The 12,195-nt window shown below is 41.7% G+C and overlaps 1 protein-coding gene and 1 long non-coding RNA gene across 7 annotated transcripts in view; one reads left to right on the forward strand and one right to left on the reverse strand.

The window, feature by feature from the left end:
• The window catches only part of LOC147832033 (uncharacterized), an 84,016-nt gene that overhangs the window by 16,232 nt on the left and 55,589 nt on the right, over positions 1 to 12,195 (forward strand). The window lies entirely within an intron of this gene.
• gabrg2 (gamma-aminobutyric acid type A receptor subunit gamma2) overlaps positions 504 to 12,195 on the reverse strand; it is a 98,167-nt gene continuing 86,475 nt past the window's right edge. The window contains 3 exon segments of one of the 4 annotated variants that reach the window (NM_001256250.2): positions 506 to 654; positions 695 to 1,121; positions 8,756 to 8,779. In NM_001256250.2, the coding sequence (NP_001243179.1) occupies positions 843 to 1,121; positions 8,756 to 8,779 (303 nt within the window). In that variant the 3' untranslated portion in view covers positions 506 to 654; positions 695 to 842. 4 annotated transcript variants of the gene reach the window in all.

Genomic DNA, 12,195 nt, shown 5'->3' on the forward strand with positions numbered 1-12,195 from the left:
GTCAGTCGATTGGCCGGTAGTACAGTCAATAATTCAGTCAGACAGACGGTTGGTCGACAGCGGCCTCTGATGGGTTTACGCGAGAACAGCACGGGAGCGAATGGCATTCGCGAGAGACATTTTGAGATACGAAAAATCACACACAGTGACCTCTAGTGGATTTGCGAAAACAAAAACAAAAATACATTCCTCCCAAGATGCATTTCGGGGTCTCCAGAAACGTTCACGGGACTACGTTTTTAGAATGAGCCTGGGTTGTAAAAACTCTAGGAATTATTTGTTTATTTTTTATCAATTTCTATTATATTTTTTTTAGCCCTGGCAGGTAAGCATTTGGATAATTTTTTTCCAAAATGTCTGTAGTGCTTACTTTTGCTCTATACAGGCTAAAAGTATAGTATTTAGATTTCCTGCTTTTTACTAAAAGCGATAATGGAATTTCCAGGAATAATCCTACAGATGCAGATTTCCATTGTCTGCGCCTTTGATCATTTTTTTTTTTTTTGCTACAACGTTTGCTTTATGCACAATATATACTTGCTCAAAGATGTAAACATAGACAAACCAACATTTCACATATTACATAAACACACAAAAAACATACTTAAAACAAATGTAAAAATCAATAGATAGATAGATAGATAGATAGATAGATAGATAGATAGATAGATAGATAGATAGATAGATAGATAGACTGGAAAAATAACAACAACGCCAACAAAAAGCAACTTAATGTTTTCAGTGGGTTCACATTTCCATAAAAGGGTCTTGCTGGAATTTGTAACGTAAAATAAGGCCAGCCTATGTTTTTTTTTAAATATTTATATATATATTTATATATTTTAAAGATAGAGATAGGAAAACCAGTAAACTACGTTGAATAGACCGAATGCGGTTGGAAAGAAAATGCGAGCGTATGAGTCAATCTTCGCAACACGGATGTGCAAACGGCCGTGCCGCCACGCTCCTGAGCGACAGTCCTCGAAGCAGCAGAAGAAGCTGGTGCAGTCCTTTCCGTCCAGACATTCGTAGCCGTATTCTTCGTCCCGCTCCTGCATTTGGGTGGCGTTGTTCATCTGGATGGCAGTGGCTGAACGTGGGCGAATGTCCACAGTAGGGGCCTGCTTTTAGAAGAGAACACAGAATCAGCGACAGATCGTCAAACACAACGGACATCTCTACTAACTGCTACAGTCCATGTTTAAAGGTTTGCCAAAGCACCTAATTAGGTAAATGACGTGTCACTACAATTGTTGGCTGTGAAAACTTGTTCCTGTCTTTGCTATTTAATTAATGCTAAAGCTGTTCGTTTATCTGTTTTTAAATTGTGTGAAATTAGCGAGCTATTACATGTCATGCAATAATAGTAACAAAAGTGGTGGGGAGTGGCTAGCTACAAGTAGCTCAGCTAGCTTAGCTACCTTATTCTGTAGCTCACCTATTTATGATTAGGCCCACACGGATTTGCACAGGCAGAAATTGGTAGATTTCTTTTGCCCATCATCGAGTCTATTTAATTTACTTCGTGATAAAGTAAGCATACAGTAAAGAGATTTTCTGTCAATTATGGATGTGTTATACGAGAGACTTTCAGTTACTATACTCTCAAAGCCAAATTTTATACAAAATTACGTGCAGAAAAAAGCAAAAATGTCCACAGATTCTGTCTTGGGGGCTTTTCCTGTAGCTAACAGTAGTGTAGCTGCTTGACAACAGATACAGTTCATTTAGTGAACCTGTAATGATCTGAAGCAGCAGACATTTGTCTTGCAAACATGAATCCTACATCGTTTGGTTTTAAATTTACTTATTAATTCATTACAGTTATTTTTTGGAATATAACAGTTGAAATGTATTCCATAAAGTAATTTAATAGCTGACAATTAACCTGAAGAACATCCCGGCTACTGTCGCAACCCACGTTTTTCTCTCTAGGAACGGAGACTGTGTGTCTACTGACACATTGGGAACTGTTAGATTACTAATCACTCTGAAGAGTAAAGCTGCGGTCACACTGAACCTTTCTCCCCATAGGCTTCCATTCATACGCACGCAAATGCGTCAGACCGTAAACACAAGCTTGTGTGACAAGTTTTGCAGTTCGTTGCATTGCAAAGTACATGCTTGGTAAACTCTGACCTGCGAAATTGTTGACTGCGTGAGACCAATCGAGGATTGAAGCATGACCTCTAAAGCCAGAAATTTAAAATATGGACCAATCGCTCGCTTTTTTAAATGTCTAATCATCTTGTTTAATCCCGCTCCTTTTCACAGTGCCGTACTACAGAATTTTGCAAGCTCAATATCAAGTGCGACCGCAGCTTAAGAAAACAGGCTAATAAATCCCTATGAATTGGCATAGTGCAGCTCCTCACAGGTATTGCTGATTCACTTAGCTGAGTATATAGCCTGCAGCTGAAGTAGACTAAAGCCGTACTCACACTATGTACAGTTGCCTCGAATCTGGCCAAAGCATGCTTGTCCCCCCTCCCGTCTCCCCCGACGGCCCGCACTCACACTACATTCGGGCCTAGGCACGCTTACGTCATCGATGCTGCGCTGTACATTAAGCGCTCTCGCTCAGCACAGTGGAGATTTCTCTAGTTATATTGTTTCAGTCGTTTGATATGCAGTCAAATATTTCGCCAAACAGTCCTTAGGGATGCGGGGACACGCAGTCAGATATTTCACTGAACAGATCTGCCCCTTTTAGCGCTCATAAACAATCATAAAGCCCTTATGCTGCAGGAATGAGGAGGTTTGCTGAAGGTGCGCAGCTGACGTGCAGTGAGGGGTTTGCGTCTTTATTAGCCTACGGCAGTTTGCGTTCATTGAACATTGAGAATAATTAATAAATCCAAATGAAACAGTCCCTTAAAGTCAGGTCTCACTTTCAGTTTCGGGCTTTGGCGCGTTTTACACTCACATTACAAACATACCGCGCTTAGGCCCACCTCTTCCAACCGGGCCAGGGCCGGCCAAATGAACCGTGCCTGAGCCCGATTCAGCGCACTCACACTTCTCAGACGATCCGGGAAATGGGCCTGGGCACGGTTCGGATAGCATAGTGTGAGTACGCCCTAAGTCAGGCTTTTAATCGCTGAAGAAACCAAACACTCAGCTATCAGCTGGAGACCCAGCTACTGTGGCAAGGAGACACTACGCTCCCATTCCCTCCTTCAGGGAACTTGGGTTAAGTTAGTAACCTAGACGTTCCCCTTGAGACTGGGAACTTGTTGTGACTCTAGAACGTTGTGACTACTGACACATAGGGAATGTGTATGGAAAGCGCCATTGCAGCCGTGCCCATCACTTGTTTGGTGAGATGTTTGCCAAGCAAAGCATGAGTGCACAACTTCACCAAAGGTGCAACCTTCCAATGTGCCTAGGCTCTTGACTACCAAAATATGGGAATATTTAAAATTGGGAGTCTTTTACCCAACTACAGTAACTGTAGACAAGGGATTTTAGAGCTACAACAGTACGTTGGGAAAGTGTCCCTGTCCTGAAGGGGAATGATGCTGTGGAGGCCACCTGCTACCCAAATGAAGAGACCTGGTGACAATATAAGTACATGGGCTAGCCCTATCCAGGAAGAACACTGCATACGAGTAAGATAGTTAGGTGGTAGGGAAAACACGGGTCCGCCTGAGAAGGGGGAACTCACCGTGGCTGACTGATCCATATGAGATCACCAAGCGGGGATAACTCATAGCTGGCACTGATCCCCAAGATGCAGATTGACCAAACGGGCATACCAGACAACATAATGGGCCAAGCAGCTGGCTCCTTTGCCAAGCTGGGTGCTGGGGGCTTCAGAGGAACTCTCTATCACACGCATCTCTGGGCTAGGGAGAATGGCGCCGCAAGCATTTTTTGACACTGAGTTTAGTTTCTCCCGGCTGGCTGGGCAACCAGGAGGAATGCAGCTCCACTATTAAGATTGTAAAATTTTACGAATGCAGTAGGTGTAGCCTAGCCCGCAGCTCTACAGAATCTGCTAGAGAGCTGTAGTGTGCTAATGCCAAAGAGGAGGCAACTTTCTTTGTTGAGTGTGCTCTCACACCCAGGGGACATGGCTTGCCCTGGCTAAGATATGCATGGGTGATGGCATCCACTATCCAGTGGGCCAACCTCTGCTTTGATATAGTATTTCATTTCTGCTGACCATAATAGAAGAATAGCCGCTTAGAGGTTTATGCTCAGAGTGCGGTCCACATAGAAGCGCAGTGTGCGAACGGCACACAGCAATGCAAGACATGCTGCCTCCTCATAGGCAGCACTTGTAGGTTCGCTACCTGGTCTCAAAGGGGTGTGGTAGGAACCTTGGGCACATAGACATGAAAGCCCGGTCTGAGTTCTAGGCACTATTCACTAAACGAAAACGCCTCCAGATGACCGACCCTCTGATTGATGCCAACACGAACAGCACAACTGTCTTTATGGACCGAAAACTAAAAGATACTGAGTCGAACGACTTAAACGAATCTCGTTGCAGACCCGCTTGGACTTCAGAGAGAACCGAAGAGAGCATAAAAAGCCACTTAGTCTCTGACATTATCTTTCGAAGGTACAGTGCAAAAACTGCTGTGTTCACACCAGACGCGGAAGAAGTGTCAAGCATGAGTGATTTACATGTTAAGTCTATGCAAACGCACGAATAGACATCCTGCACCACAATACGCGCGAATGGCGGGGTGCGAATGAAGTGAATTGCGCAAAGTTGAGCAATTTGTGCATTTGACAAGCTTAACGTGTGAATAGAGCGAACCGCTCGAGTTGGAACATCTGATCTTCAGTGGACATTTGGGCCGCATTAACCAATCAAGAGCTTGCTCTTGTGGGGGCGTGATTATGACATAGCGCCTGTTGTTGGTGTCCTGGGGAAAATCCTCCAGAACACACCGACAACAGTTCAACAAACTGGGCTCGGCTCAGTCAGAATCGGCGCTGTTTTTCAGCCTTCATAAAGCACATAAACAGTTATTTTCTCAATAAAATCCATGTTAGACATTTAGCAACGAAGCTAGAGTCCCCGGGCAGACAGAAGCCCTGCCCATCACGCAAATCAGCGTCTGTTGTTAAGTAAATTTGACGAGCGAATGAAGCGAGTAAACTCGAATGTTCATGCATCTATTTACGCGCGAATATGGCAATTTATCTGCGCGTTCCGCATCTGGTGTGAACAAATCAAACTGGAGGACAGCGGCTTCTCACTCAGGGCTGTCTATGCTAATGAAGGACATTGTCACTAATAGGCAGGACTTCCCTCCTCTAATGACATGTACAAACGGAGAATGAAGTGTTTCTACAGACTGATTTTATGAAATGTGATTATAATTTTTATTATTTTTTTAAATTTACCATTAGATGTTGGCAATATCCACCCGCTGTTTCCACACAACTGTGTTCAAACCGCAAATAAAAGTGATTTTTGCATAATAGGTCCCCATGAAAATAAACCTCAATTCACGTTTTTGGAATATACGCCTTTAGAAACAAGTAACTTCAATGTAACTAGCTACTTTTAGGAAGGAACTTGTAGTGTAGCTAGCTACTTTTTCCGAAGCGTAGTTTGACAGTAGCTTAGCTTGCTGATGAGTAGCTTGTAGCGAATCAAGCTACAGTTTCAGAGTAGCTTCCCCAACACTGAACAATAACAAATATTAAAAAATAAAATACTGCGTTATCTCTACAAATGTCAAGATAAAAAGATTAAAGTCACTACATAAGTTTTCCTTGAGAGATTGCATGGATTTTCTAACAAGATATTGTGTGTCAAAATGCAGAAGAGCAGTTAGATAATATGAATATGCTGAATTATTAATTGAAATATGCATTTGATATACACAAACGTTAAAAGACCAGCTTGTCAATATTGCCTATTAAGAGAAACAGGATCATATCCACATTTCTGAACTCACAATTTATATATATATGTATATATATATATATATATATATATATATATATATATATATATATATATATATATATATATATATATATATATATATATATATTTTTTTTTTTTTTTTTGCCCAGCACGGGAAGAGTGCTTCAAATCCCTTTGAAAAACGAAGCACAACCAGCTGTTCATGCTGGCTTCTCCAGTTGCACATTATGTAGCATTTAGGACAGAGCCACCTGAGGCTGTGTGGAAACGGGCCACGTGACTCGCTTCTCAAAGGGTTTCAAGGAAGCATGTGGAAAGCACAAATAGAGCACAAATAGCCTGCCACGTGGAAAGAAACAAATACAGTGGAATTTGCAGCTTTAACTGGATGAAATATGACAACCTTAAGAATAGAAAGCGTCCCTCCTTGTTTTATATGTCGCTTTTTAACTGTGGTTCTCAACTGGGGCCCGAAATAAGAAACAAAGCATCACTATATAAATGTAATCACAAAGGTTTAATTATATAATCGCATGTAATTTTTCCTTTGGTTGATATCATTTTTTTGGGAGGGTTGTTTGGTGCACATTAGTGATGGGAAGTTCGGATCATTTTACTGACTCGGATCTTTGAGTCTCGTTCATCAAGATGAACGAATCTTTTTTCGAGTCATTTTGTTCATTTGGTTCAATTTGCCAAAATATTATTCAAATGTTACGAATTGCTTCCAAACACATCTACAACTAGCCCAAAGGGTTGATTGCACGACAAATAAGTCATAACTAGAATACTATAAGAAGGAGAAAATAATAATTCAGTGTTTACCTGCTCTTTTGTCTATGAAGGTATTGTTGTCTCTTTGCTCAGCTCACCTCTTCATGTCTTCAAATGTCAGCGGTTCGTTCGCGTTACACTGACAGTCACATATAATCTTAATCAATGCACAGTCTAAGCCGATAGGAGCCAAGATCGTTCGTTCATGACGTGAGAGAATGACTCAAACCCGAGGACTCGAGAGATAAACGGTTCAATTCTTTTTCTGGCTCTAAATGCGTATGATTGGCCCGTGAGGAACGAATGACTCAGACCCGATATAGGACTCGAGAGGTAAGCGGATCAATTCTTTTTCCGGCTCTAAACGCGTATGATTGGCTTCTGCCAATGTGACGAAGACTTAAAATTAACGATACTACCTGCACAAATATGTGCACGCGTGGATGAACGAATCACTCCCTGAGAGGACTCGTAGTTCCCGAGTCATATTGAAGATTCGTTCAAAATGAACGAATCGTTCATGAACGACCCATCACTAGTGCACATGGAGAGACAAGATGGTGCTTACAGGTTCCTACAGGCTTATACACTGTAAATTCAAAAAGTTAAGGATTACTCAAACCATTTGAGGAAACCGATTGCAACAAACTATTTAAGTTCAAAAATTAATCCTAATGGGTACTGTTAACTTAATTCATTTGAGTAAATGAAGCAGTTTGAGCACAGTGAAAGCCAATAAATAAAGAGAACTCAAACCTACTGTTAGGGTGCTTTCACGCTTGTGAATCGATTAATTTGTTCTGAAACAGTGATTAAAATTGTTACATTGCTGCTCTTTGTTCTTGGTGCGGTTCGATTTCACACGGCAAAGTTTCTAAACTGACCAAAATAGCTAAAACAAGTCTCCTTACATTGGGGGTGTTTGACAGGGTGCCCACAACGTGTCTGGGGAGCGAAGAGGGATGCAGTGGGGAGGTGTGAAAAGGGTGCACGGCGTATTTGAGGACCGGTTGGGAAACACGTGATTACCAGGAGGTTATCACTCATTTGCGGGCATCCGGGAGTCTCTCTGCATTTGCAGGAGACTCCCGGAACTTCCGGGAGACTTGAAATGTCTGGATTGACCTTCCAACCTACTCATATGTCTCCCTTCATATAGCCGTATGCCTATCCATAAAACACTGTGATATAGCCGGGCTCCAGAGTTCGTTTCAATCGAGCCGAGACCACCTCAATCAGGCGATCTCAGAGAAGGCCTGGATTGGCTAATCGGGAGGACTGGGAGAATTCCTGGTGAGCCGGTCCGTTTTTTGGCAGCGAGGGCCGGTGTGCCTAGCTGCTTGCACTGCTCAGCAGTCTCACTTTTTTTTATTCATTTATTTATTTGACCATAGCCTCACTCTTTTTATTCATTATTTTGTCACAGCTCTGTGTGAGTGTTTGTATTGTGTATGACAGTTGTGCATTGTGTGGAAATACAAATAAACTATGAATACATGAATAAATCTGTTTGTTGTCTAAAATTTAGGTCCTGAAGCAAAACTTGTTGAGAACCACTGGTATCGGCTGGTATGTCAAATTACTCAAGAGTAATTCCCTCCATTCCAGATTCTGGGGAACTTTCTTCTAATCCAAAGTGCAAGTTAAATATGCCTCAATGCACATTAACTGTTAAAAGATTACTATGGCAAAATCTGCCAAAGCCTCATGCTCTTTAACTGGGATTAAGGTAATTAGTGTGGTTGTCTATTTCAAGCTGTTAAGGCTCTGCTGACTATTCCTGTCAGGTTTCAAAGCCTCATATACAAACACGCAGAAAGGGAGGAAGGCGGGCACATTTCAATCCAAAGAATGATGCAAATATTTCAGCCATTTTAGTCAATTCCTTTTTATGTTAAGAACAAAAGTCAAATCAAATCAAGAGAGTTTGTGCTGGCAAAAGTGTGCCCCACTGCCTTTCACAGCACAGGAGGTTCAGTGCTAAACTTGCTAGATGTTAGTGCAGTGAGTCTAAAGACCAGACACAAGAGCAGTGTGGTTGCGCAGACACATGCATGATTAGTGAACTTTACATGAGCAATATACCTTTGAGGAAAAGAGCCGCAGGAGCTTTTGTCCACACAGGAAACAAAAAAAATATTAGGAATCGAAAAAGAAGACAACACAAACACACACAAACCAACAACAACAGAAATCAGACATACATGAACAATAGAATGCAAAACGGCTCTGAAAGTGGAAAGAGAACATATTACTGCAACTCACACATATACATAGACACAGAGGAAGGGGATGCAAGGCAGCATATTTTAACACGTTTAATAGAAATGGCTGCTCGTTCCTAAGGAAAACACATCTGCAAAGTGCAAGGATAGCAGAAATACAAGTAAACAGTATAAACAGGATAAGCTATTGGATACGGTTTACGAAATATAGCTCAACCAATCGAAATTAAACTCTTATAAACAGTAAAAACACAGTATTAATATATTATAAGGGCATGCGTGCAGAAAAAAATCAACACGAAAAGAAGAACAGAATCATCTAAGGAGCAGATTGGCACTCTACGCAGATCAAAACGCGTCTTCAGCAAGCGCTGGTTGGCGTTATATTTGAAGAGTCTTTCTTCTTTGACTGTCGAGTGTGGTTTGACAATCATTACTCATTCATTTGCCTGACATTTTTCAACCCCCAAATCAAATAAGACATTTCTGGCACCCCTTTAATCATCGGAAAGTGGAACGACCCCATTTGCTGAGATCAGCCCTCCTCGAGCTACAGATATGAGCGCCACGCTGAGATGAAAATCTAAAGCGGCGCTTCAGACCTGCTGCTGAAATGACTTGGATTGAGGACATCAGTGCTCAGTGACGCTGCTTAACAGAGGTGGTCCACGCTGACCACGTTTTGGAAGAAATTCAAGCAAAAAAAAAACAAAAGATTCCAGCATGGAAACCCCTGCTACATTCCAAAATCAAATGCTGTCTTATTGGGGCTGTTTACATCTGGTCACTTCATAACTTTTGGTGTAAATTCTATTTGTAATGCATTTGAGAGGGATATGAATCCCAATCGCTTAAACCAGGGATGCCCTGTATTCCTGGAGGGTCTGAGTTCTGCATAGTTTAGTTCCAACTTCCTTCAACACACCTGCTCGAAGTGTCCCTAGAAAGAGCTTGATTATCTGGTTCAGGTGTGTCTGATTGGGGTTGGAACTAAACTTTGCAGGACACTGGCACTCCAGGACCGAGTTTGGGCACCCCTGGCTTCAACCACATTCCTGGTCCTGGACAATGTTAAAGGGTCACGAAACACCAAAACACATGTTTTTGAGCTGTTGACAGTCGTATATGTGTCCCACACTGCTAAAAACACTATTAGGACACCTATATTTCACTGAAAAGTGTAAATTGGTTGTTTTTGCGTTATTTCAAGCAAATTCGTACTTCCGGTTTGAAACGAATATTTGAAGCTGCGTCACGGTCATGACATAATAGCGTGTATTCCAGCGTGCAGACTGGACGCCTGTGCCAGAGTGTGTCTTATTACGTCTTACAGATTGATGCATTAATGCATGAGTAAGGCTTGGTTCAAACCAATCAGCGCACTCTATTGTGCAACTTCATTAATATTCATTACTGTCACAGTGTTTAGACGACAGAGACGCCACGTTGTGTTGGCAAAACAAGCGTGAAGTGTTGCTTTTATAGTTTGCTGCAGTTAAGTTTTGTTTTCATTTTCTCTCTGTGAGAGCGCAGTCTCACGTGTGGATTAACAGTGTACGCGACGCTCGACAACAATAACTTACATGTCTAAGGAGGATTATTGTTTACCTGAGAGCTGTTCTCATCTGCAAACGCTGAGATCCGGATTCGCTTGTAGTCTCCTCTTATTAAAGACGCGGCTCTAGTTGCTGGTGATTGTCCTGTCTCTACAGATTTGGTAAGTGAGCGACCAGTACTCTGTTTATTCAGTTTATTCGTAACGAAACATTGTTAACATGTTAGCACCACAACCAAACTTTAACCTCGTGTAGGATTTTTACCGCATTTTGTGACCGGAATAACACATGCGGCTTTCTGACACTACCTGCCGAGTGCATCTAAGTTTCCGGGAAATGCAGAGTTTTTTTTTTTCTCTCATTCGCCGTGCGGTATCAAACATTGCATGAAAAATATACGCTTACAGCAGTTCCCCGAATCAAATATTTTGTTTGTCGCGAGGGACATGAATGAATTCTCTAAATGAAAGACAGTTAAAGTCCACCATTTAATAATTTGGCAAATAATTCAACTACAGATGCCCATGTAAACAGTCGCGTGCCCAAATAGACACTCCCACACCGTGCCTCTTTAGTTCCTCCGACCCTCCCCCCTAAACAGAGCTGGACACGCCCACTTTTCTGGCTTTTTCCAAAGTAGAGGTGTGAAAACACCCTGCTGAAACGAGGGGGTTTCATGGCCCTTTAAGGCTCATCAGCGTTTTTCAAGACGTTTTTCCAGATTCAAACCCAAGGGATTTTCACTGGCGTCGAGCAGAAAAGTATGCAAATTCACTCCTTGAATTTAGATGGCGCTACACAACTTTAAGCTTTTGACACCCGCTTTTAACACAGAAGAAGACAAAGTTGACACGCTTGTTATGGATGGTTCAAGCAGCAGCTCCAGCGATGAAGAAATGATTATTGTTCAGAGCAATAAGCAGCTCCACGTTCATATCGCCTCTGGGCATCTTCTTCAATGTGCACTCTCATTGATGGTTTTGCGCTCGAGCGCCTCTAAGTGCTGTTTACTGTAGCTCCGTGCACGTGAACAAAAAATAATAATTTTGGTGTTATGTAGTGTAATGTGAGATTTCTGAGAAAAATCTGAGAAAAATCTGATTTATATCCACATCAGGGCCAGCCCATGGCATAGGCAGTAAAGGCAAATGCTAAGGGCGCTATACATCCAGGGGGCGCCAGAAATGAGAAATTAAGTTGGTTTTGTTTTTGATATTCCTGACACATTCAGTGATAGATGGCAATAACTCCAAAACCTCTTACTCTAAAAACATCTAAAGTGTGTTTCCTACAAAAAAACAAAGCTGGTTCTGTTTCACAGCTGTCTTTCTCTTTTTTTTTTTCGCTCAACATTACGACCACTGCTCCGTTTAGCCGAAGATATGTGTTTAGCAAGGAGAGCTCGCACAAAGTGGAGCTCTCAGTAAGGGACCGTCGGATAAGTGCTTTTTTTTTTTTTTTTTTTTTGCTCCGTCCTGCGTGTCTTATTTTAACCACAACTAATTTTCTCTTAAATGAGCACAAACATTTACCAAAGTAGTCGAATGCTTCATTCATTGATATTTTTACATCCCGACGTTGACAGACATGGCATAACAATGCTAATCAATAAATAGCTATAGTGCTATCTGTTAGTTTTAACGTCAGCTAATGTTATGGAAGGGCATAGATGTTATGGAAAATAGTAATAGTATAGTAATTACCTCCATCATTACTTCCTCAAGAAAATGTGTAAATATTAAAT

Source organism: Danio rerio, chromosome 21 (assembly GCF_052040795.2).
Source record: "Danio rerio strain M-AB ecotype USA chromosome 21, GRCz13ab, whole genome shotgun sequence".
Lineage (NCBI taxonomy): Eukaryota > Metazoa > Chordata > Actinopteri > Cypriniformes > Danionidae > Danio > Danio rerio.